At 41.5% G+C, this 24,506-nt stretch overlaps 1 protein-coding gene and 1 long non-coding RNA gene across 2 annotated transcripts in view; both read left to right on the top strand.

The window, feature by feature from the left end:
* tmtc3 (transmembrane O-mannosyltransferase targeting cadherins 3) overlaps nucleotides 1–24,506 on the top strand; it is a 127,711-nt gene that overhangs the window by 26,543 nt on the left and 76,662 nt on the right. Inside the window, exons 5-6 of the mRNA XM_029759207.1 lie at nucleotides 4,044–4,159; nucleotides 5,055–5,227. Coding sequence (XP_029615067.1) covers nucleotides 4,044–4,159; nucleotides 5,055–5,227 — 289 coding nt within the window. The remainder of the gene's footprint in view (nucleotides 1–4,043; nucleotides 4,160–5,054; nucleotides 5,228–24,506) is intronic.
* LOC115197564 (uncharacterized) lies at nucleotides 8,778–12,699 on the top strand. Its single transcript, XR_003879031.1, has 2 exons — nucleotides 8,778–10,809; nucleotides 12,267–12,699. It is a non-coding gene; the product is annotated as an uncharacterized LOC115197564 (long non-coding RNA).

Here is a 24,506-nt window from a genome sequence, read left to right as displayed (position 1 = left end):
TTCAACAGGCCTCAAATGTCAAAACAAAAAATGTACACTCTGCATACGTGAATGAGAAACTGAAAGAATTGTCCATTTATGTAATACACATTTTCCACTCATCACACCACATCAATGTATATTCCGGTGGCCTATAGTCCATGTTCATAACACGTAGATACACATTTTCCTCCACAAACAATTTACAAAGCCTCATTCAAACAGCCAGGTGTGTTTACACTTTAACAAGTACGGTTGCCAAGTGAGAGTATATTATTGGAAACTTTCGAAGTTGATCAATAAACTTCCAGAATTGTGGTATATTTCAAGCATTTTATGTAGTCTCACAAGACATCTAGTGGCCCTTTTGGGCACATAAGATTATTACAGGTATCTGTAATCATCTCTGGCCCTCTGTGTGGACATGAATATATGAAATAATAATAAAAGCTGTAAAACATAATCCTAAATATAAACCAATTTACTGAATACCGTTTGGTGTTTAATGAGTTTCAGCATGGAATATTAATACTTTTTTTTGTACACCACATATTGACATAGTAAAATATACATTTGTTAATGTTTTGGCGTGAAACTGGTGGCAGTTGTGAAAAGTCACTGGGTACTCTCCTTCAGGTGGTGAAGGGAAAAGAGTTGTGAAAAGTCAATGGGTACTCTCCTCCAGGTGGTGAAGGGAAAAGAGTTGCAGAGTTCATAGAAAATGATGACATTGTTTGGCTATTTTCTCTTGAACCATATGGTCTACTAGAAACTCATGGATAATGTGGACACAGATGCAGTAAAAAAATATATTTTATATATATGTAGGAAGTTTACATACACCAGCCAAATACATTTAAACTCAGTTTTTCACAATTCCTGACTTTTAATCCTAGTAAAAATTTGGCCCATTCCTCCTGACAGAGCTGGTGTAACTGAGTCAGGTTTGTAGGCCTCCTTGCTCGCGCACGCTTTTTCAGTTCTGCCCACAAATTTTCTATAGGATTGAGGTCAGGGCTTTGTGATGGCCACTCCACTACCTTGACTTTGTTGTCCTTAAGCCATTTTGCCACAACTTTGGAAGTATGTTTGGAAGTATGTTTGGGCTTTAACTTCCAGACTGATGTCTTGAGATGTTGCTTCAATATATCCACATCATTTTCCTCCCTCATGCCATCTATTTTGTGAAGGACACCAGTGCCTCCTGCAGCAAAGCACCCCCACAACATGATGCTGCCACCCCCGTGCTTCACGGTTGGGATGGTGTTCTTCGGCTTGCAAGCCTCCCCCTTTTTCGTCCAACATAACGATGGTCATTATGGCCAAACAGTTCTATTTTTGTTTCATCAGAGCAGAGAACATTGTTTGATCTTTATCCCCATGTGCAGTTGCAAACCGTAGTCTGGCTTTTTTTTAGGGCAGTTTTGGAGCAGTGGCTTCTTCCTTACCTTGTGGCCTTTCAGGTTATGTTGATATAGGACTCGTTTTACTGTGGATATAGACACTTTTGTACCTGTTTCTTCCAGCATCTTGACAAGGTCTGTTGTTCTGGGATTGATTTTCACTTTTCGCACCAAAGTACGTTCATCTCTAGGAGACAGAACGTGTCTCCTTTCTGAGCGGTATGACGGCTGCGTGGTCCCATGGTGTTTATACTTGCGTACTATTGTTTGTACAGTCGTGGCCAAAAGTTTTGAGAATGACACAAATATTAATTTCCAAAATCTGCTGCCTCAGTGTCTTTAGATATTTTTGTCAGTTGTTACTATGGAATACTGAAGTATAATTACAAGCATTTCATAAGTGTCAAAGGCTTTTTTTGACAATTACATGAAGTTGATGCAAAGAGTCAATATTTGCAGTGTTGACCCTTCTTTTTCAAGACCTCTGCAATCCGCCCTGGCATGCTGTCAATTAACTTCTGGGCCACATCCTGACTGATGGCAGCCCATTCTTGCATAATCAGTGCTTGGAGTTTGTCAGAATTTGTAGGTTTTTGTTTGCCTCTTGAGGATTGACCACAAGTTCTCAATGGGATTAAGGTCTGGGGAGTTTCCTGGCCATGGACCCAAAATATTGATGTTTTGTTCCCCGAGCCACTTAGTTATCACTTTTGCCTTATGGCAAGGTGCTCCATCATGCAGGAAAAGGCATTGTTCGTCACCAAACTGTTCCTGGATGGTTGGGAGAAGTTGCTCTCGAAGGATGTGTTGGTACCATTCTTTATTCATGGCTGTGTTCTTAGGCAAAATTCTGAGTGAGCCCACCCCCTTGGCTGAGAAGCAACCCCACACATGAATGGTCTCAGGATGCTTTACTGTTGGCATGACACAGGACTGATGGTAGCGCTCACCTTGTCATCTCCGGACAAGCTTTTTTCCGGATGCCCCAAACAATTGGAAAGGGGATTCGTCAGAGAAATGACTTTACCCCAGTCCTCAGCTGTCCAATCCCTGTACCTTTTGCAGAATAGCAGTCTGTCCCTGATGTTTTTCCTGGAGAGAAGTGGCTTCTTTGCTGCCCTTCTTGACACTGGGCCATCCTCCAAAAGTCTTTACCTCACTGTGCATTCAGATGCACACACACCTGCCTGCTGCTATTCCTGAGCAAGCTCTGTACTGGTGCTGCCCCGATCCCGCAGCTGAATCAACTTTAGGAGACCGTCCTGGGGCTTGCTGGACTTCCTTGGGCGCCCTGAAGCCTTCTTCACAACAATTGAACCGCTCTCCTTGAAGTTCTGGATGATCCGATAAATGGTTGATTTAGATGCAATCTTACTGGCAGCCCATATCCTTGCCTGTGAAGCCCTTTTTGTGCAAAGCAATGATGATGGCACGTGTTTCCTTGCAGGTAACCATGGTTGACAGAAGAAGAACAATGATTCCAAGCACCACCCTCCTTTTGAAGTTTCCAGTCTGTTATTCAAACTCAATCAGCATGACAGCGTGATCTCCAGCCTTGTCCTCGTCAACACTCACACCTGTGTTAACGAGAGAATCACTGACATGTCAGCTGGTCCTTTTGTGGCAGGGCTGAAATGCAGTGGAAATGTTTTTGGGGGATTCAGTTCATCTGCATGGCGAATAGGGACTTTGCAATTAATTGCAAATCATCTGATTACTCTTCAAAACATTCTGGAGTATATGCAAATTGCCATCATACAAACTGAGGCAGCAGACTTTGTGAAAATTAATATTTGTGTCATTCTCAAAACCTTTGTCCACTACTGTACAGATGAACGTGGTACCTTCAGGCGTGTGGAAATTGCTCTCAAGGATGAACCAGACTTGTGGAGGTCTACAATAAAAAAAATTCTATGGCCTTGGCTGATTTCTTTAGATTTTTCCCACGATGTCAAGCAAAGAGGCACTGAGTTCCATGGTAGGTCTTGAAATACATCTACAGGTAATCCTCCAATTAACTCAAATGATGTCAATTAGCCTATCAGAAGCTTCTAAAGCCATGACATAATTTTATGGAATTTTCCAAGCTGTTTAAAGGCACAGTCAACTTACATTTTGGTCATTTAGCAGACGCTCTTATCCAGAGCGACTTACAGTAATGAATGCATACATTTCATACTTTTAATTTCATGCATTTTTTTTTGTACTGGCCCCCTGTGGGAATCACACCATGCTGGCGTTGCAAACACCATGCTCTACCAACTGAGCCACAGGGAATTGTATTTAAACTTCTGACCCACTGGAATTGTGATACAGTGAATTGTAAGTTACATAATCTGTCTCTAAACAATTGTTGGAAAAATTACTTGTTATGTGCAAAGTAGATGTCCTAACCGACGTGCCAAAACTATAGTTTGACTGAAGATTCCGTTAACTTTGGTAAATTACTGGTAGCTTTGCAACGCTAATAACAAGCAAGCTGATGTTTTGCATCGTTCTGGCTGAATTTGGTGTAGTCAACAATGAGGTAGAATAGGGCATAAAGCAAGTTGTGTGGAAATGCATTCATTTTTGTAGAATGTGATTGTGTGTATGAATATGACCTCTGGCAACATCCTATTCTCTATTTTCCTTATTTTTTTTCAACCTTTCTCTCTCTAGTGTGGACTCCCATTGCTGTGACTGTGGTTCTGGTGGCTGCAGCCACTTTATGCAAGGAGCAAGGCATCACAGTCATCGCCATCTGCTGTGTCCACGAGGTGTTTGTTGCACAAGGGGTACGTTTTGAGAGGAGAAGTAGGCGCTCAACCAATGTGAAACAAGGTGCAATCATAACAAGATTCGAGCTTTTGAAAAGAAACGGCTTAACGCTCACTTACGATTAAAAACGTAATACTTTATTAACATAGTGTAATTTAGGTCAAAAACAGGATGTTTACACCATCAATGGCCTTTATCAGAATGACAACAAAATGGGAACTGACAAAATTGCACAAGGGGTAAGGCAGGTCATGCCCGTAACCTCGCTTCACAGTGCAACACTCGCCATCGCTTCAACAATTACTCACACTGCACGGTCACGCCCTCGCTTACAAAACCCCAGTAATAGATTTGAGTTATGGGACATTTCTCTTTTTTTAATGATACTGGCTAGCTCCCATTTTTACTACAAAAGGGTTACTTGAAAAGGAATGATGGTGAGCAGCTGTTTTGGTGTCTCCCTCGTCTCGGATACTTTATCAACGCTAAGGCCTCTGCTTGCAGATGAAGAGGAGTCTTGGCTTTGGCTCCCTGATGCGTTTGTGTCATGTACCTCCTTAGTCTATTTTTGCCCCCAAATATTAAAGAATCTTGATCCATCTGGTTATATTAGTTGAGGATTTGTTTGCACTTCAAAGAACAGCCACTGTTTGGTTTAAATGCTTGATTTCACTCTGTTGATTTGCCTTCAAGCTTAGTATTCAGACAAGGCTAGGCCTTGTATCAAGAAAACATTGTTAACTGATCAGTGTTTCTCAACTGGAAGTCGACTAGAATGAAAAATCAACACAACTGACCTCTCACCCCATTGTGAATCCCGTGTACAGATAAGTCATTTAATTGTTTCTCTCACTGTCTATCTCTCAATCTCCCTCTCCCTCTCGCCTGTTCTCTCCCCCCCACCTCTCTCAGTTCACACTGCCCATGCTGTTGGATACTCTCCTCCAGGTGCTGAGGGGTAAAGATGGTTTCCCCTATGCTGTCCTGCAGACACTCCTCAAGCTCATCGTCCTCATCATCAGCACCTTGCTGCTGGTCATCATCAGGGTCCAGGTCATCCAATCACAGCTCCCTGTGTTTACCAGGTGGGTGGAGCTGTTGATGTGTTTCCATGGCGGCAAAGATGGTGTGCATATTTTTGTTTCTGTTCGAATCCATGTTTTTGCTCATGGTAGCCCCACCATTTGGAACAGTACATAGTATATTACCTAATCAGTGACTGCTGTTCGACCTTAAAAGTGTAGGCCCAAAACATTTTGGGTTACGTTACCCTGCCCTTTGCTTTCGCTGCCTTTTTTTTGCGGTTGCAAAGTTTTAGCACGTTCATTCCGTGTAGGTGGGGTTTAGAGGGAGGTGTAATGATGATTCTATTGGTCAACTGAATTTGGAATGACGGTTCATCCAAATTATATATCCCAGCTAGCAGCTTATAATGATGGCCAGTACAGCTATGTTAGATACCTAACTAACTTTCAATGCTGAGGCAACAATGTTTTTTGCCAACTAGCCAGCTAGTGTATAATTATTCTTTTACTTTTACATTTTGGCTAGAAAGGGCTCAGTGGCCCACTGGGACTGACTAGGGCTGTTGGGTTGAACGTATTACCGCCACACCGGCAGTCATGAGTCATGACCGCAGTAAAATTCCATGTGACCGTTGAGTCATGGTAATCTCCTCTTATGCATTCTGGACATGCTTTGGTAGTACCCAACTTTCTAACGACCAGCAGGTCCTAATGGCCTGGTACACAGGGCTCTATTGTCCCTCTAACCACTGAGATCAATGCAAATGACATCAAAAATCACATCAAACGCATATCAACAGTATCGTTCGTTTAAAACTCAACTCACTGTGATGATCAATTTGAAGAAGTTCAGCAGGTTGAAACTGAGTGTAAAACACAGTCGTTGTGTGCTCGCCAGAGGTAGCCTGACTGCCATTAGGTACCGAGATGAGATCCTCAGACCCCTTGTGAGACCATATGCTGGTGCGGTTGGCCCTGGGTTCCTCCTAATGCAAGACAATGCTAGACCTCATGTGGCTGGAGTGTGTCAGCAGTTCCTGCAGGAGGAAGGCATTGATGCTATGGACTGGCCCGCCCGTTCCCCAGACCTGAATCCAATTGAGCACATCTGGGACATGTTTCGCTCCATCCACCAACGCCACGTTGCACCACAGACTGTCCAGGAGTTGGCGGATGCTTTAGTCCAGGTCTGGCAGGAGATCCCTCAGGAGACCATCCGCCACCTCATCTGGAGCATGCCCAGGTGTTGTTGGGAGGTCATACAGGCACGTGGAGGCCACACACACTACTGAGCCTCATTTTGACTTGTTTTAAGGACATTACATCAAAGTTGGATCAGCCTGTAGTGTGGTTTCCCACTTTAATTTTGAGTGTGACTCCAAATCCAGACCTCCATGTGTTGATAAATTGAATTTCCATTGATTATTTTTGTGTGATTTTGTTGTCAGCACATTCAACTTTGTAAAGAAAAAAGTATTTATTAAGATTATTTCATTCATTCAGATCTGGGATGTGTTATTTTAGTGTTCTCTTAATTTTTTTGAGCAGTGTGTGTGTGTGTGTGTGTGTGTGTGTGTGTGTGTGTGTGTGTGTGTGTACACACACACACACATATATATGTATATATAAAGTTGTGTACAAGACAGCAGTCTGATTCGCACCTGTCTGAGTGGACTAATACATTGTGGAGGCTGTGGGGATGGCACAGTCTATCAGTCTAAGATATGTGCTACTGAAATTGTATATGGTTATATTACATAGTAATATCCAATTTGGTGCTTAGTCTTGTCCCATGTGTCCTCCGAAAAACACAAACCTGCCAAGCCACACTGGTTCTTAACACACTGCTCGCTTAACCCGGAAGCAGCCGCACAAATGTGTCGAAGGAAACACCGTCCAGCTGGTGACCGAAGTCAGCTTGCAGGCGCCCTCCGCAAGGAGTTGCTATTGCATGATGGGACAAGCAAATCCGTCCATTTAAAACCCTCCCCTAACCCGGACGATGCTGGGCCAATTGTGCGCCGCCTCAGCCTGGGATCGAACCCCGGTCTGTAGTGATGCCTCAAGCACTGAGATGCAGTGCTTTAAACCACTGTGCCACTCGGGAGGCCAAATGATATTATTTTATAACAAATGCGCTTCCTCCCGCTTTGCGTAGTGGTCGCTGTCCTCAGTTCTGAAACGCATCACTGCAATGTTGAATTAGGGCCTTTTTCTTAGACCATGTTGCCATGTGCTTAATAGCAAAGTTAACCAGCATATTGGTGTTGAGAACAATGCGGCGGATGCAGCAGCAGAATGGGGAGACGAGAAAACAGCCCTTGCCTTATCTAAGAAAAGTGAGCAGAGAAGAAACTCTAACTTAATTAGGTCTATAATCAATAGTTAAATGTGCCTGGCTTTATAAATCATCCATATGCTGTACCAGTCAAAAGTTTGGACACACCTACTTAAGGGTTTTTCTGTTATATTTACTATTATCTACATAGAATAATAGGGAAGATATCAAAACTTTGAAATTACATATATGGAATCATGTAGTAACCAAACAAGTGTTAAATAAAAAAATATATTATAGGTTCTTCAAGGTAGCCACCCTTTGCCTTGATGACAGCTTTGCATTCTCTCAACCAGCTTCATGAGGTACTCACCTGGAATGCTTTTCCAACAGTCTCAAAGGAGTTTCCACATATGCTGAGCACTTGTTGACTGTTTTTCCTTCACTCTGCGGTCCCAAACCATCTCATTTGGGTTGAGGTCGGGTGATTGTGGAGGCCAGGTCATCTGATGCAGCACTCTATCACTCTCCTTCTTGGTCAAATGGCCCTTACACAGCCTGGAGGTGTGTTGGGTCATTGTCCTGTTGAAAAACAAATGATAGTCCCACTAAGCGCAAACCAGATGGGATGGCGTATCGCTGCAGAATGCTGTGGTAGGCATGCTGGTTAAGTGTGCCTTGAATTCTAAATAGATCACAGACAGTGTCACCAGCAAAGCACCCCCACAGCATAACACCTCCCTCCATGCTTTACGGTGGGAACCACACATGCGGAGATCATCCGTTCACCTACTCTGTGTCTCACAAAGATACGGCGGTTGGAACCAAAATTCTCCAGTTTGGACTCATCAGACCAAAGGACAGATTTCCACCGGTCTAATGTCCATTGCTAGTGTTTCTTGGCCCAAGCAAGTATCTTTTTCTTATTGGTGTCCTTTAGTAGTGGTTTCTTTGCAGCAATTTGACTATGAAGGCCGGATTCACGCGGTCTCCTCTGAAAAGTTGATGTTGAGATGTGTTTGTTACTTGAACTCGGTGAAACATTTATTTGGGCTGCAATTGCTGAGGCTGGTAACTCCAATGAACTTATCCTCTGCAGCAGAGGTAACTCTGGGTCTTCCTTTCCTGTGGCGTCCCTCATGATTGCCAGTTTCATCATAGCGCTTGATGGTTTTTGAGACTGCACCAGAGCGCTCAGGACTTCAGACTGGAGTGAAGGTTCACCTTTCAACAGGACAACAACCCTAATCACATTGCGAAGACCACGCAGGAGTGGCTTCGGGACAAGTCTCTGAATGTCCTTGAGTGGCTCAGCCAGAGCCCAGACTTTAACCCGATCGAACAGCTCTAGAGAGACCTGAAAATAGCTGTGCTGAGACAAGCTTTTAAATGGACAGTTGTTGGCTCACTGACTGGAAGTCTATGAGAACAGATAGCATGTCATTGTGCTAATGCTAATAGCAATGCACCCACACCCCTGCACAGAGGTAACAACTGTCCAGTGTATGTTAATGTTAAATTGCATGGGGTCAGTGGTCGGCTGTACAATCGCAGCGTGAGTGGTGGACGAGAGAGAAGTCAGTCACTGTGGCCCTGTGACTGAGGGAGGCTGGTCCGGTGGTCGTTTAATGTATTGGTTAATCCAACCCCCTGCTTACTCATGCCAGGTATGATGGAACACATTTGTATTCTGGGAGTCCAGGCACACGCACAGACAAAATATGGATACGTAGCAGATATATTTAGGATATCCAGGGATTTAAACTAAGTCCATGGTCATTGTATTATTCCTCAGTGGAATGCGAAATATTATTTTTTGTTCCAGGTTTTTAACCTTAACAGGGTCAGGGAGTATCCGGCTCAACTGCATCAGAAGAACTTGGGAATATTTTTAAATATCCATTATTTAGGAATCTCCAGTCAAGCACAGACCGGAACAACTTGATGGCATCATGTCGATAACATTCCTAAAGATGAGTTTTTATTGTAATCCTTCAGCAGTTAATCCACTGGCTGTCTCCAGATTGCATCGCTGAATTAGTGTTATCGGAAAAATAACAATTTCCCAGACAAAATAATGCTGCATATTTGGATAATCACCATCTTTGTGTGTGAGCTAAAGTCGTTGGTTTATCCCTTATCGATGACGTCTGAATGGTGCTCCTCCTTAGAGCCATGTAGACTATAACTCCATAACTCTCGTGGTCCTGAGGTATGTGAATCATGAATGCCAGCCCCTTCACAGTCATGAGAGGCTATTTTCTTTCGAACCAAACCAGGGTCAATGGGAGGTGGTGAAGGCAACAAATTTTTTTTTATACTGTAGCCATTGTATTGTTAAAAATGTTAACTTTTATAGCACTTTTTTTTACTCTGAAATCGCTTTAAGCAGGAAAAAAAGACATGCAATTTTGGAAAACAAGGCCAATGGTTCAATAGACAATCATGGCAGGCAGGGTAGTTCATTCATGGCTTGAGCAGTCAGCCCCAGGAGGAAAGCTAGAGTAGAGGTACTGGTCCAGAGCCGGCACTGGTCCAGAGCCGTTCATCAGGGCACCCTGGCCCTTGCCGTCTCTGAAACAGCGCTTCTCAGTAGTGGTTTCTGAAGTCAGACTCCATGGGTAGAACATTAAAACGGCATTCTACTCCAAAATGAATGAAAATACAATTATGCTGATATCTAAAATATAATTTCCAGTTCCAGAAATGAGGCAAATAATATATTGGTTAAATTGTTTGTTAAAATTATTTTAACATATTGGACCATGCATATAGCCTATGCATGGTCCATTATTATCAGGTATGCTTTTCGCAATAATCATTATCAACTGTAGCCCATCTGATGCAGTGTAATGGCTATAAATAAATAGGCTGAAGCATGGGGTTCTCTATCTGCATTTTTACCCTATTGGGCTAGTCAGTAGAGTAGCGGGTGAGCTGAAAAAAAATCTAGCTGGTGTAATGAAAACATTTTCAGCGTGTGGATCGGCTTGTGGTTCAGAACAATTACATTGCCGGTTGGAAACATTTTAAATCAAGATGGTACACTTTTTAACAACCATTAATTAATTAAAGCTTTTGTCCATTAGAACATACGCAGGCCATATAAAATGTAAACGTGTGCTGCTGACACAAGTTTTTAGTTGGCCTATCAAATACATTTAGCCTATTTTTGCAGCTTATATTCCATTTTGGGAATTCCCTCTCTCTGGCACTCACAACTTGAATGCGCCTCAAGAGGAATATTTAAAAGTAAATGTGGACTGTTCCAGCATCTTCAAAATCCACCTCAGCGGAAATATTTCTCCATGTTCTATATTTTTGGGGCGTGGCAACAATGGTTTTGCCATGCCGTGGCGCCACAGTTAACCTGTCTGGGGTATGTGGGACGATTTCGTCCCACCTACGTAACAGCTACTGATATTCCAGTGGCGCGATTTTTGAATCGTTAGAAATACTATTACTTCAATTTTCTCAAACATATGACTATTTTACAGCTATTTAAAGACAAGAATCTCGTTAATCTAACCCCACTGTCCGATTTCAAAAAGGCTTTACAACGAAAGCAAAACATTAGATTATGTCAGCAGAGTGCCCAGCCAGAAAAAATCAGACAGCCATTTTTCAAGCTAGCATATCATGTCACATAAACCCAAACCACAGCTAAATGCAGCACTAACCTTTGATGATCTTCATCAGATGACACACCTAGGACATTGTGTTATACAATACATGCATGTCTGTTCAATCAAGTTCATATTTATATCAAAAAACAGCTTTTTGCATTAGCATGTGACGTTCAGAAAACGCATAACCCCCGGCAAACTTCCGTTGAATTTACTAACAGTTTGCTAAATTACTCACAATAAACGTTCACAAAAAGCATAACAATTATTTTAAGAATTATAGATACATTACTCCTCTATGCACTCGATATGTCCGATTTTAAAATAGCTTTTCGGATGAAGCACATTTTGCAATAATCTAAGTACATAGCCCGGCATTACAGGGCTAGCTATTTAGATACCCACCCAGGTCAGCATCCACCAAAATCACATTTCCTATAAGAAAAATGTTCTTACCTTGCTTGTTCTTCATCAGAATACACTGCCAGGACTTCTACTTCAATAACAAATGTTGGTTTGGTCCCAAATAATCCATCGTTATATCCAAACAGCGACGTTTTGTTCGTGAGTTCTAGAATGCTTCTTCCCGGTTTCGCGCATGGCGCATTGGCGTGTCAAAAATGTCTAAATATTCCATTACCGTACTTCGAAGCATGTCAACCGCTGTTTAAAACCAATTTTTATGCCATTTATGTCGTAGAGAAGTGATAATATTCCGACCGGGAGTATGCATTTAGCCTAAACAGCCGAATAAAATTTCTCCTCAGAAGCGACTCATGCACGCGCATCATTCAAAGGTCCTCGGAGCATCCACTTACAAAAGGCGATAATATGTTTCAACCTGAGGCTCCCTCGTAAACCTTCAGTTATTTCGCGGGCTCTGAGAGCCTATTGGAGCCCTGGGAATTGTCACGTTACAGCTAAGATCCTTACTTTTCAATAAAAAGATGCAAGACGCACGACTCCTTGTCAGACAGGGTACTTCCTGCTTGAAACCTTGTCAGGTTTTTGCCTGCCATAGGAGTTCTGTTATACTCACAGACACCATTCAAACAGTTTTAGAAAATTCAGAGTGTTTTCTATCCAAACCTGAACAATAATATGCATATTCTAGCTTCTGAGTTGGTGTAGGAGGCAGTTAAAAATGGGAACATATTTTTCCAAAATTCTCAATACTGCCCCCTAGCCCAGACAGGTTAAATGACTGCTGCCAATGATAGGATATCAGTCCTTGCCCACAACAGCTAACCCTCATTTGTTCTTGTTTTAATCCACGTCCTCATTCGAGGAATGATCTGAAATCCCACATCTGCTTCATTGGGCTGGTTGACGTAAATGGCAGAAGTTTGATTTCAAACCAATGAAGATATTCTGTTTATAACTTAATCTTGGTTAAAGAAGTCCATGCGTCGCTGACAATGTATGCGTCTCTTACAATGTTTTTAGGTCTGACAGAGAAGGGGGTGTCGCCATTCAAATTGCTTAGATTTGTTGCTCTTCATGTACAGTAGTACATAATAAAATAAAGCGAGCGTTTGAATAATTAGCTTTCTATTTCAGAAATTTTATTCACAAATTAATGTGACTGTTTTTAATCTTTGCTGTAATAAAAGCTTGACAAAAAAACATTACAACTCTCTGGTATGCTTATACTTACAATTATATTGTAATCTATACAGCACCTGTTTAGCACACATAATATGCACATAGCGCTTGCTCCTTACCTTTTTCTTGATCTCCAGTATTTTCCACAACTAGTCACATTTATTCCACTCATTTGACTTTCCCTTTACCTCCTGAGCAAACTGTAAATATCCCCCCGTTTCGAGGTTATTTGCCACTTCCTCAGCATCCATTTTGCTGTCACAACTACAAATACCTAGGTGTCTGGTTAGACTGTAAACTCCTTCCAGGCTCACATTAAGCATCTCCAATCCAAAATTAAATCTAGAATCGGCTTCCTATTTCGCAAACAAAGCCTTCTTCACTCATGCTGCCAAACACCCTCGTAAAACTGACTATCCTACTGATCCTTGACTTTGGCGATGTAATTTACAAAATAGCCTCCAACACTCAGACTGCATCCAGTTTGCTGAGTAATCACATTGCCATCTGTTTTGTCACCAAAGCCCCATATACTACCCACCGCTGCGACCTGTATGCTCCCGTTGGCTGGCCCTCGCTTCATATTCGTCGCCAAACCCAGTGGCTCCAGGTCATCTATAAGTCTTGACTAGGTAAAGCCCTGCCTTATCTCAGCTCACTGGTCACCATAGCAACACCCACCAGTAGCACACGCTCCAGCAGGTATATTTCACTGGTCATCCCCAAAGCCAACACTTCTTTGGCCGCATTTCCTTCCCGTTCTCTGCTGCCAATGACTGGAACAAATTGCAAAAATCACTGAAGCTAGAGACATATCTCCCTCACTAACTTTTTAAGCATCAGCTGTCAAAGCAGCTTACCGATCACTGTACACAGCCAATCTGTAAATAGCACACCCAACTACCTCCTCTCCATATTGTTACTTATCCTCTTGCTCTTTTGCACCCCAGTATCTCTACTTGCACATCATCATCTGCACATCTATCACTCCAGTGTTAATGCTCAATTGTAATTATTTTACATCTATGGCCTATTTATGGCCTTACCTTCCTACTCTTCTACATTTGCACACACTGTACATAGATTTTTCTATTGTGTTATTGACTGTACGTTTATCGCATGTGTAACTCTGTTGTTTTTGTCGCACTGCTTTGCTTTATCTTGGCCAGGTCACAGTTGTAAATGAGAACTTGTTCTCGATTGGCCTACCTGGTTAAATAAAAGTGAAATAAAATAAAAAAAACCTGTTACGGTTTATAACCAATTTATTGATGTGATTATGATATGCTATAGGCACGGCCTGCCCTCTCATTTGGCAGGATTAGGCAGCCACCTGTGGCGGCAGATTGACGAGGGCGGCATTTTCTGAGCTAAACTGACCATTACGCACCACCAACAACAACACATAAAACCTCTCATAATTCTGCCGAAAAACAATGACAATTTCTCTCAACCAGTGGCATATGGGCTTTTTAGGTGAACGCTGATGCCGCCCTTTGATAAGCAGTGCTCACTTTGTCAAAGGCAGGGCCGCAAAATATTTTGCTTGTCCATTCCCAGCACTCCTCTCCAGGTTGCTGTTGTAGAGACGCAATGTTCAGGCGAAAAAAATGATCTAACACAAATTCTATAGCTGATATAGGATATGGTAGAAAGAGTATGTGGCCTTTTCTGAAGCCTTCAGGCTGGAGATAAATTGAATGACAATGTAATGAGACACACTTTTTACATCATGCAGGATTCTCCGATCAAGTAGCCTAACCTAAATGGCACTCAATCAAATAAAATAAATTAGCTGTCATGTTAACAAAGCATCATATCCTAAAAACAGGACAGGTCAAAGTAAAATGGACAATATGGAATGGACAATCAACTGTTGTCCAGGAGTTTCACCCCATTGACATGATCAGTGGTTTCATAGCGAAAAATAAAATACTTCTGCATTGCCGCTGTGTAAACACATTGCAAATAGGCTAGCGATAACTCCTGATAAAGTTGGGTAGCTAATATTCAGAGCTTAAATAGGTAAATTGATTAGTCACTGGAAGCGACTAATAAAGCCAATGCAATGGCCCAAACATAGACATCTATAAATTACATATTTTCAACTTTCATTCAGAACCAAAAATGAGCCTGCTTATAACATCCACAAAAAAAAAAAAAAAATGTTTAACGTCTGTAAAATAAGTATTTTCAATATCAGGAAAATAAGTATTTTCAACTGTCTTTCAGAACAGAAAATGAACCTGATTTCAATGTCCGGAAAATAAGTTTTTTTCACCGTCCGGAAAAGATGCCTTTTCAGCATCCTGGAAAATAAACATTTTAAACATACTGAAAATACATTTTCACCTTTCATTCAGATCCTAAATTGAATGTAACTTCGTCTGGAAAATACCTCTTAGACATATTTTCAACGTCATTTTCAACGTCCGGTTGTAGGTCACACCTGTAATTTTTGTCCCTTCCGAATCTACCATGGCAGTAATTTTTACATGGCAGAATGGTAACAATTCCAGCAAGAATAACTTACTCTTTTTTGGCGAACTCCAATGTCCTCTGATAATGCTAGTCCCCTGCGAATTGACATCCTTGTGTTTTGAGAGAACTGCCTCAGTTTGACAGGTGTTGCTCGCAGTTAGCGTAAGAGAACAATAACTGATTTGATCAATTTAACTAAGTGCTGCGCATAATCTATCAACTTTCACATGTTTTGTGCGTATGAATTGAATATTACCGAATGCATCAGTAAAAATATTGAGCCTATTTAATAAAACCCTTGCTGTTAATAGATTGCAAACCAGCAGCATACAACTGACCTAAATGTTTGGAAATGATTGGTTAACTTTCTCATCCATAGCCTTTAAATGCATCTCAAGTGCAATTGCACTGTTTAGCTCACATCTGAAGGCTCAGGGTCGTTTAGAACATACTGCGGATCTCTAAAATATCCTAATGATTATGATCACACTTCCTCAGTTCAAATATTATGGCGACCCTATAGGAAATATGGTTTGGTAGGATTTAGAAACTTGGGAACCAAGTTGGAGTTATCAGTGTGGCCCCATCACCTGGACATGTGGAAATACTGTATCTTCATGCCTAGAATAAAAACGTCCTGGCTTGAGTCGTAACTGTGTCATGCCTTTGGCTATGCCGGATTAAGTGATATGACATGCTATTCTATAAAATCATTTCTCTGTAATTCATATTACCTGATTAAGCTAATCAGGTAAATGTAATTAGCTAGAAAGTCGGGGCACCACAAAATAATGTTTATAGAGCTGTTATCTTCCGAATAAACTCTTAAAGACCTAGTAATCTTTTGCATCAATAGCAGTCAATATTTAATCATCAGCTTGTTTAGTCTCATCTGAAAGTTGTAAATTCTTGGTTATCTTCATGAACCCTGGCTAACAAGTTGAAACAGCAATACAAAATGTGGTTTAATTATTTATTTACTAAATACCTAAATAATCACACAGAATTACATCTACACAGAATGGATCATACATTGATTACAAATTGTCATAAAGAAAACGGCCCTGGTGGACGGAGCCAACATGACGGCTGGTTACACAAAGGAAAGGGGGTTGGGTTTGAATGAAAGAGCGGGAAGACTGAGGAACAAAGGGAGAAGCTATGTCTCTATCGGGTCGTAGGCAGCTACTCTATCGTAAATACAGAATCTTATGCATTCTAAATAACCCCCCATTTGGAAAAGGAAAATGCAATAAATATTTACTCTGAGCTGCGCTTCGATCAGTTGGTCATAGTTGGGAGGCCGGGTTGTCCAGCATGGATCTCTGGTCCTCTGAAGACTGTCTAGTGGTGAACTGGAGCGTGGTAGAATGGATACTCTGTCCGTCCTCTCCTAGCCCACGTTTAGAGGGGCGGAGGGGGTAGCACTTCTTTAGTGAATAAGAGTTCAAAGTTCATACCAAGTTGCCATACTTTAAGCTCATGCTATATTCTGGCTGGTATTCCGTAAATTCCGGACTATAACCTTTTTCCCACGTTTTGAGACTCGCGGCTTAAACAATGACGCGGCTAATATATGGATTTTTCCCGCTTTCAATGTTTTTTTTCCCAAAAAACACATTCTGTGACGTGCTCAGTTTTTTGGCGGCATGAAGCTTTCATTAGACCAATGAAATTGCCGAACAGTTTAAGGTCAAACCTTTTTGTTTACTGTTTAGATTAAATCGAGCGCTCTCAAACTTCCCATCATTCTGATTACGGTAGTCATTTTGTCACCCTCATCATGGCAAAGACACGGAGAAATGCATATGATGCAGCTTTCAAGTTGAAGGCGATTGATCTGGCTATTGGAAAAGGAAATAGAGCTGCTGCACGGGAGCTTGGTCTTAATAAGTTGATGATAAGACGTTGGAAACCGCAGCGTGAGGAATTGACTCAGTGCAAAAAGACAACTAAAGCTTACTGCTAATTTCTTATTTTTTGTTACAAGCCGTGTTTCGTTAAAGCCTATTTATTTTTGTTACAAGCCGTGTTTCGTTAAAGCCTGTGTAAAGTTCATTTGTTTCAATGTACCGGTAGGCACCTGCGGCTTATAGACGTGCGGCTTATTTATGTTCAAAATAATACTTTTTTTTAAATTCAGTGGGTGCGGCTTATATTCAGGTGCGCTTAATAGTCCGGAAATTACGGTAGTTGAAATGAATCCTTCCGGCGTGTAGGTCGTCACCTTCACATTGAAATTCGATGCCAGTTGTGTTAGGTTCTTGCTGATGTTGGCTTAGTTCTGTAGGTTGTCTTTGTCCTTTCAACGTGGGGACAGCCAGCCCGCACGTCCTTGGAACAGGAAGTTACATTTTCGTCAACGGGCTTATATAGGATTGGGAGAGAGGGCAGTGTTTCATAGTTTACAACCACTGTCTGTTCACATGGGCGGGGCCACTGAGTTGGTAGAGTTTACTCTATGACAAACCGTTCTCTTATTAAGAAGCTAAATTACATTTCATCTTTTCACAAATAGTTTCATATTTAAACATTTAAATTGCACAACAATTCCATGTGAATCTGATAACTATAATGTGTAGACTTTCCAAGATACAGTTTGTCATCCTATCATTAGTAATAATGTCTCAGATGACAACTGATCTGGCATCATATTCTTTAAGTACCAACGCATATTTTCAGCTGGTTGGATTACCGAAATATGGTTCCTTTCCCCACCCTTTTGATGTTATAAGACTCTCTCTATGTTAACAAAGGACATTCCAAGAGTCACTCTGTAGAGTAGGGAGAGAGAAAAGGGGAAAGGTATTTATGGGGGTCTTAAACCTCCCCCCATCAGGCCAACTTCATGACAACTGTCAATTTATTGGGAAGAAATTAAGATTTACATGGGGGGCTGTTTGGCATTAACTAATCCTGTCCGAATCGTCCTGTGGAATAATGGACATTCTAGAGTAAGAATTAAATAACCAACGTTCTCTAGTAATACTAGTCCCATGCGAATAGGTATTTTGTCACGTGCATGCGATGCATACGTATGTCATGTAAAGCGAGCAAGGGTTGAGGGAATAGGGAATGTTTTTCCTAAACAAATAAAGGATTTTGGTAACAGAACTCTTCAGGCAGAAATGGCTGTAATTATGTTGCAGCTTCAACAACACGATCAGAGCGATTAATACTGTTGATGTTCTGTGGTGGTCGCTGCAGCAGGGAGGAGCGAGAAAGACAACTGGTGTTAGTCACAGTCACTCGCTGTCTTTTTTTTAACACAGCCCAGCAAGTCTGAGCACGGCCCGGCACAATCTAATCAATTGCTGGTCGGACTCCCTCTAGTCATTTGTGTATCTTAATTATTTAATCAAAACGTGTGCTTAAGCATAAAACAAGCTCAGTGAATGTAGTTGATTTGATTAAAACATATAGGTTGTGTCATATGGAAAAATACACATAAAAACATTTCAATTGGAAAGAAAGAACAGACTTTGTCAACAATTTTTTTTTTTTTTTGGTCAGCCCTACCGGTCTTACATAGCACTGTTTCAGCTGCTACTATTGTTTTAGATGTGTTAAATTGCTTATCATAAAAATCATTGTGCTGCCTTATTTATAGACCTTTCCAAGGCCTTTGACACTTGACCATCACATTCTCATTCAAAGGTTGAATGAAATAGACCTGGATCAGGCTTCTTGCAAATTTTTTGAGAATATCTGTCAGACAGGACACTGATTTCTGATGGTGTTAAGTCTAGTTTCCTGGATATTTTGAAAGGTGTACCGCAGAGGTCAGTATTGGGACCTGTTCTCTTTACCATTTACACAAATAATATTGGTCTATCTCTTGTAATATTTATCTGTATGCAGACGATACTGTTATGTATGCCATTGCCCCAAATGTAGACCAGGCATTGGTAGAGCTGCATTCTGACTTTGTTTCCTTACAAAAGCTGTATACTGTATAATGTGGACTAGACTGACTATATGTTCTCTAATTCTTGCAAACATTTTTCAGATAGACTACATATTTATTTACTGAATGGTTATCCCATTGATTGGGTTCCCGCCTATACATATCTTGGCATTTGGATTGACAGGGATGTAATGTTTAAAAAACATACTGATGAGCTAGTTAAAAAGGTTGGCTGGTCCTCATTTAAAGTCCCGTAGATCTTCACTATTCCTTTTTGTTTACAAAGCTCTACTACACAAGCTTCTGACGTGATTTACAGAATCCTTTCACAGGGTTGGTTAACTCTTGAGGTTCCTCGAGTCTCCACCAAATTAAAAAAATCCACTTTTAGTTTTAATGCACATCACTGAACAATTTATGAAACTAATTACAGTTAGATGCTCTGGTGCCGCTCGGGCAATTTTAAAGTATTTATTTTATTTTATTTCACCTTTATTTAACCAGGTAGGCTAGTTGAGAACAAGTTCTCATTTACAACTGCGATCTGTCCAAGATAAAACAAAGCAGTGCGACACAAACAACACAGAGTTAGACATGGAATAAACAAGTGTACAGTCAATTACACAATAGAAATTAAAAGAAAGTCTATATACAGTGTGTGCAAATGGCGTGAGGAGGTAAGGCAATAAATAGGCCATAGTAGCGGAGTAATTACAATTTAGCAAATTAATACTGGAGTGATAGATGAGCAGATGATGATGTGCAAGTAGAAATACTGGTGTGGAAAAGAGCAGAAAAGTAAATAAAACAATATGGGGATGAGGTAGGTAGATTGGGTGGGCTATTTACAGATGGGCTATGTACAACTGCAGCGATCGGTTAGCTACTCAGATAGCTGATGTTTAAAGTTAGTCAGGGAAATATGTCTCCAGCTTCAGCGATTTTTGCAATTTGTTCCAGTCATTGGCAGCAGAGAACTGGAAGGAAAGGCTGCCAAAGAAGGTGTTTGCTTTGGGGATGACCAGTGAGAGATACCTGCTGAAGCGCGTGCTTCGGGTGGGTGTTGTTATCGTGATCAGTGAGCTGAGACAAGACGGAGCTTTACCGAGCATAGACTTGCAGATGACCTGGAGCCAGTGGGTCTGGCGACGAATATGTAGCGAGGGCAAAGCCGACTAGAGCATAAAGGTCGCAGTGGTGGGTGGAATAAGGAACTTTGGTGACAACACGGATGGCACTATGATAGACTGCATCCAGTTTGCTGAGTAGGGTATTGGAAGCTATTTTGTAAATGACATCGCCGAAGTCGAGGATCGGTAGGATAGTCAGTTTTACGAGGGTATGTTTAGCGGCATGAGTGAAGGAGGCTTTGTTGCGAAATAGGAAGCCGATTCTAGATTTCATTTTGGATTGGAAATGTTTGATATGAGTCTGGAAGGAGAGTTTACAGTCTAGCCAGACACCTAGGTATTTGTAGTTGTCCACATATTTTAAGTCAGAACCGTCCAGAGTAATGACGCTAGTCGGGCAGGCAGCGAATGGTTGATAAGCATGCTTTTGGTTTTACTAGCGTTTAAGAGCAGTTGGATGCCACTGAAGGAGTGTTGTATGGCATTGAAGCTCGTTTGGAGGTTAGTTAACCTCTCTGGGCTAGGTGGCACCAAATCGTCCCACCTACGTAACAGCCAGTTGAATCCTGTGGCGCGATTTTCAAAACCTTTGAAATGCTATTACTTCAATTTCTCAAACATATGACTATTTTACAGCTATTTAAAGACAAGACTCTTGTTAATCTAACCACACTGTCCGATTTCAAAAAGGCTTTACAACGAAAGCAAAACATTAGATTATGTCAGCAGAGTACCCAGACAGAAATAATCAGACACCCATTTTTCAAGCTAGCATATAATGTCACAAAAACCCAGAAGACAGCTAAATGCAGCACTAACCTTTGATGATATTCATCAGATGACACACCTAGGACATTATGTTATACAATACATGCATGTCTGTTCAATCAAGTTCATATTTATATCAAAAAACAGCTTTTTACATTAGCATGTGACGTTCAGAAAAAGCATACCCCCCGCAAACTTCCGGGGAATGTACTAACAATTTACTAAATTACTCACGATAAACGTTCACAAAAAGCATAACAATTATTTTAAGAATTATAGATACAGAACTCCTCTATGCACTCGATATGTCCGATTTTAAAATAGCTTTTCGGATGAAGCACATTTTGCAATATTCTAAGGACATAGCCCAGCCATCACGGGCTAGCTATTTAGACACCCGGCAAGTTTAGCCTTCACCAAAATCATATTTACTATAAGAAAAATGGTCTTACCTTTCCTGTTCTTCGTCAGAATGCACTCCCAGGACTTCTACTTCAATAACAAATGTAGGTTTGGTCCCAAATAATCCATCGTTATGTTCCATCAACGTTTTGTTCGTGAGTTCTAGACACTATCAGAATGGTAAATCATGGTCGTGCGCATGGCGCATAACGTGACAAAAAATGTCTAAATATTCCATTACCGTACTTCGAAGCATGTCAACCGCTGTTTAAAATCAATTTTTATGCAATTTATCTCGTAGAAAAGCGATAATATTCCGACCGGGAATCTGCCTGTCTGTCAATAGAGGGAAAAACAGAAAGGCGGGGGCGGGCAGTGCCCGCGCCTAAGCCCTTTGTCCTCTGATAGACCACTTAGCAAAAGCGCTCGTGTGTTTCAGCCAGGGCTTTGAATTACGTCATTCAGGTTTTTCCCGGGCTCTGAGAGCCCATTGGAGCCGTGGGAAGTGTCAGTAACAGCAGAGATCCTTAGTTTTTGGAAGAGATGTCAAAGAAAGCAAATAAATGGTCAGACAGGCCACTTCCTGTAAAGGAATCTCTCAGGTTTTTGCCTGCCAAATGAGTTCTGCTATACTCACAGACACCATTCAAACAGTTTTAGAAACTTTAGGGTGTTTTCTATCCATATATAATAAGTATATGCATATTCTAGTTACTGGGTAGGATTAGTAACCAGATTAAATCGGGTACGTTTTTTTATCCGGCCGTGTAAATACTGCCCCCTAGCCCCAACAGGTTAACACACTGTCCAAAGAAAGGCCAGATGTTTACTGAATGGTGCCGTCTGCATAGAGGTAGATCAGGGAATCACCCGCAGCAAGAGCGACATCGTTGATATATACAGAGAAGAGAGTCGGCCCGAGAATTGAACCTGTGGTACCCCATAGAGACTGCCAGAGGTTCAAACAGCAAGCCCTCCGATTTGACACACTGAACTCTGTCTGAGAAGTAGTTGGTGAACCAGGCCAGGCAGTCATTTGAGAAACCAAGGCTGTTCAGTCTGCCGATAAATTTGTGGTGATTAACCTCTACGGGCTAGGGGGCAGCATTGAGAATTTTGGGAAAAATATGTGCCCATTTTTAACTGCCTCCTACACCAACTCAGAAGCTAGAATATGCATATTATTGTTCAGGTTTGGATAGAAAACACCCTAAAGTTTCTAAAACTGTTTGAATGTTGTCTGTGAGTATAACAGAACTCCTATGGCAGGCAAAAACCTGAGAAGGTTTCATGCAGGAAGTACCCTGTCTGACAAGGTGTTGTTGTTCTTGCTTCTGTTTATTGAAGAGTCAGGATCTTAGCTGTAACGTGACAATTCCTAGGGCTCCAATAGGCTCTCAGAACCCGTGAAAAACCTGAACGATGACGAGGCAGCCTCAGGCTGAAACACAGAATCCCCTTTTCCAAGTGTCCCATCAGAGGACAATAGAATTAGGCGCGTGCGCGATTCGACCCCGTGGAGTATTTTCCTTCGGCTGTTTAGCTAATTGCAGATTCCCGGTCGGAATATTATCGCTTTTCTACGAGATAAATTACATAAAAATTGATTTTAAACAGCGGTTGACATGCTTTGAAGTACGGTAATGGAATATTTAGAAATTTTTTGTCACGTTCTGCGCCATGCGCACGACCGTGATTTACCATTCTGATAGTGTCTAGAACGCACTAACAAAACGCCGCTGTTTGGATATAACGATGGATTATTTGGGACCAAACCTACATTTGTTATTGAAGTAGAAGTCCTGGGAGTGCATTCTGACGAAGAACAGGAAAGGTAAGACCATTTTTCTTATAGGAAATGTGATTTTGGTGAAGGCTAAACTGGGTGGGTGTCTAAATAGCTAGCCCGTGATGGCTGGGCTATGTACTTAGAATATTGCAAAATGTGCTTCATCCGAAAAGCTATTTTAAAATCGGACATATCGAGTGCATAGAGGAGTAATGTATCTATAATTCTTAAAATAATTGTTATGCTTTTTGTGAACGTTTATCGTGAGTAATTTAGCAAATTGTTAGTAAATTCCCCGGAAGTTTGCGGGGGGTATGCTTTTTCTGAACGTCACATGCTAATGTAAAAAGCTGGTTTTTGATATAAATATGAACTTGATTGAACAGACATGCATGTATTGTATAACATAATGTCCTAGGTGTGTCATCTGATGAAGATCATAAAAGGTTAGGGCTGCATTTAGCTGTGGTTTGGGTTTTTGTGACATTATATGCTAGCTTGAAAAATGGGTGTCTGATTATTTCTGGCTGGGCACTCTCCTGACATAATCTAATGTTTTGCTTTCGTTGTAAAGCCTTTTTGAAATCGGACAGTGTGGTTAGATTAACGAGTCTTGTCTTTAAATAGCTGTAAAATAGTCATATGTTTGAGAAATTGAAGTAATAGTATTTCAAACGTTTTAAAAATCGCGCCACAGGATTCAACTGGCTGTTACGTAGGTGGGACGAATTCGTCCCGCCGGTCCCATAGAGGTTAACAGAGTTGAAAGCCTTGGCCAGGTCGATGAAGACGGCTGCACAGTACTGTCTTTTATCGATGGCGGTTATGATATCGTTTAGGACCTTGAGCGTGGCTGAGGTGCACCCGTGACCAACTAGGAAACTGGATTGCACAGCGGAGAAGGTACGGTGGGATTCGAAATGGTCAGTGATCTGTTTATTAACTTGGCTTTCAAAGACTTTAGAAAGGCAGGGCAGGATGGGTATAGGTCTATAACAGGTTGGGTCTAGAGTGTCACCCCCTTTGAAGAGGGGGATGACCGTGGCAGCTTTCCAATCTTTAGGGATCTTGGACGATACGAAAGAGAGGTTGAACAGACTGGTAATAAGGGTTGCAACAATGGCGGCGGATAATTTTAGAGAGGGTCCAGATTGTCTAGCCCAGCTGATTTGTACGGGTCCAGGTTTTGCAGCTCTTTCAGAACATCTGCTATCTGGATTTGGGTGAAGGGGAGGCTTGGGCAAGTAGCTGCGGGGGGCGCGGAGCTGTTGACAGGGGGTTGTGGCCAGGAGGAAAGCATGGCCAGCCGTTGAGAAATGCTTATTGAACTTCTCAATTAGCGTGGATTTATCA

The sequence above is a fragment of the Salmo trutta genome, chromosome 7 (genome assembly GCF_901001165.1).
Source record: "Salmo trutta chromosome 7, fSalTru1.1, whole genome shotgun sequence".
In the NCBI taxonomy this organism is placed as follows: Eukaryota; Metazoa; Chordata; class Actinopteri; order Salmoniformes; family Salmonidae; genus Salmo; species Salmo trutta.
This window is presented reverse-complemented; position numbering and strand designations above follow the sequence as displayed.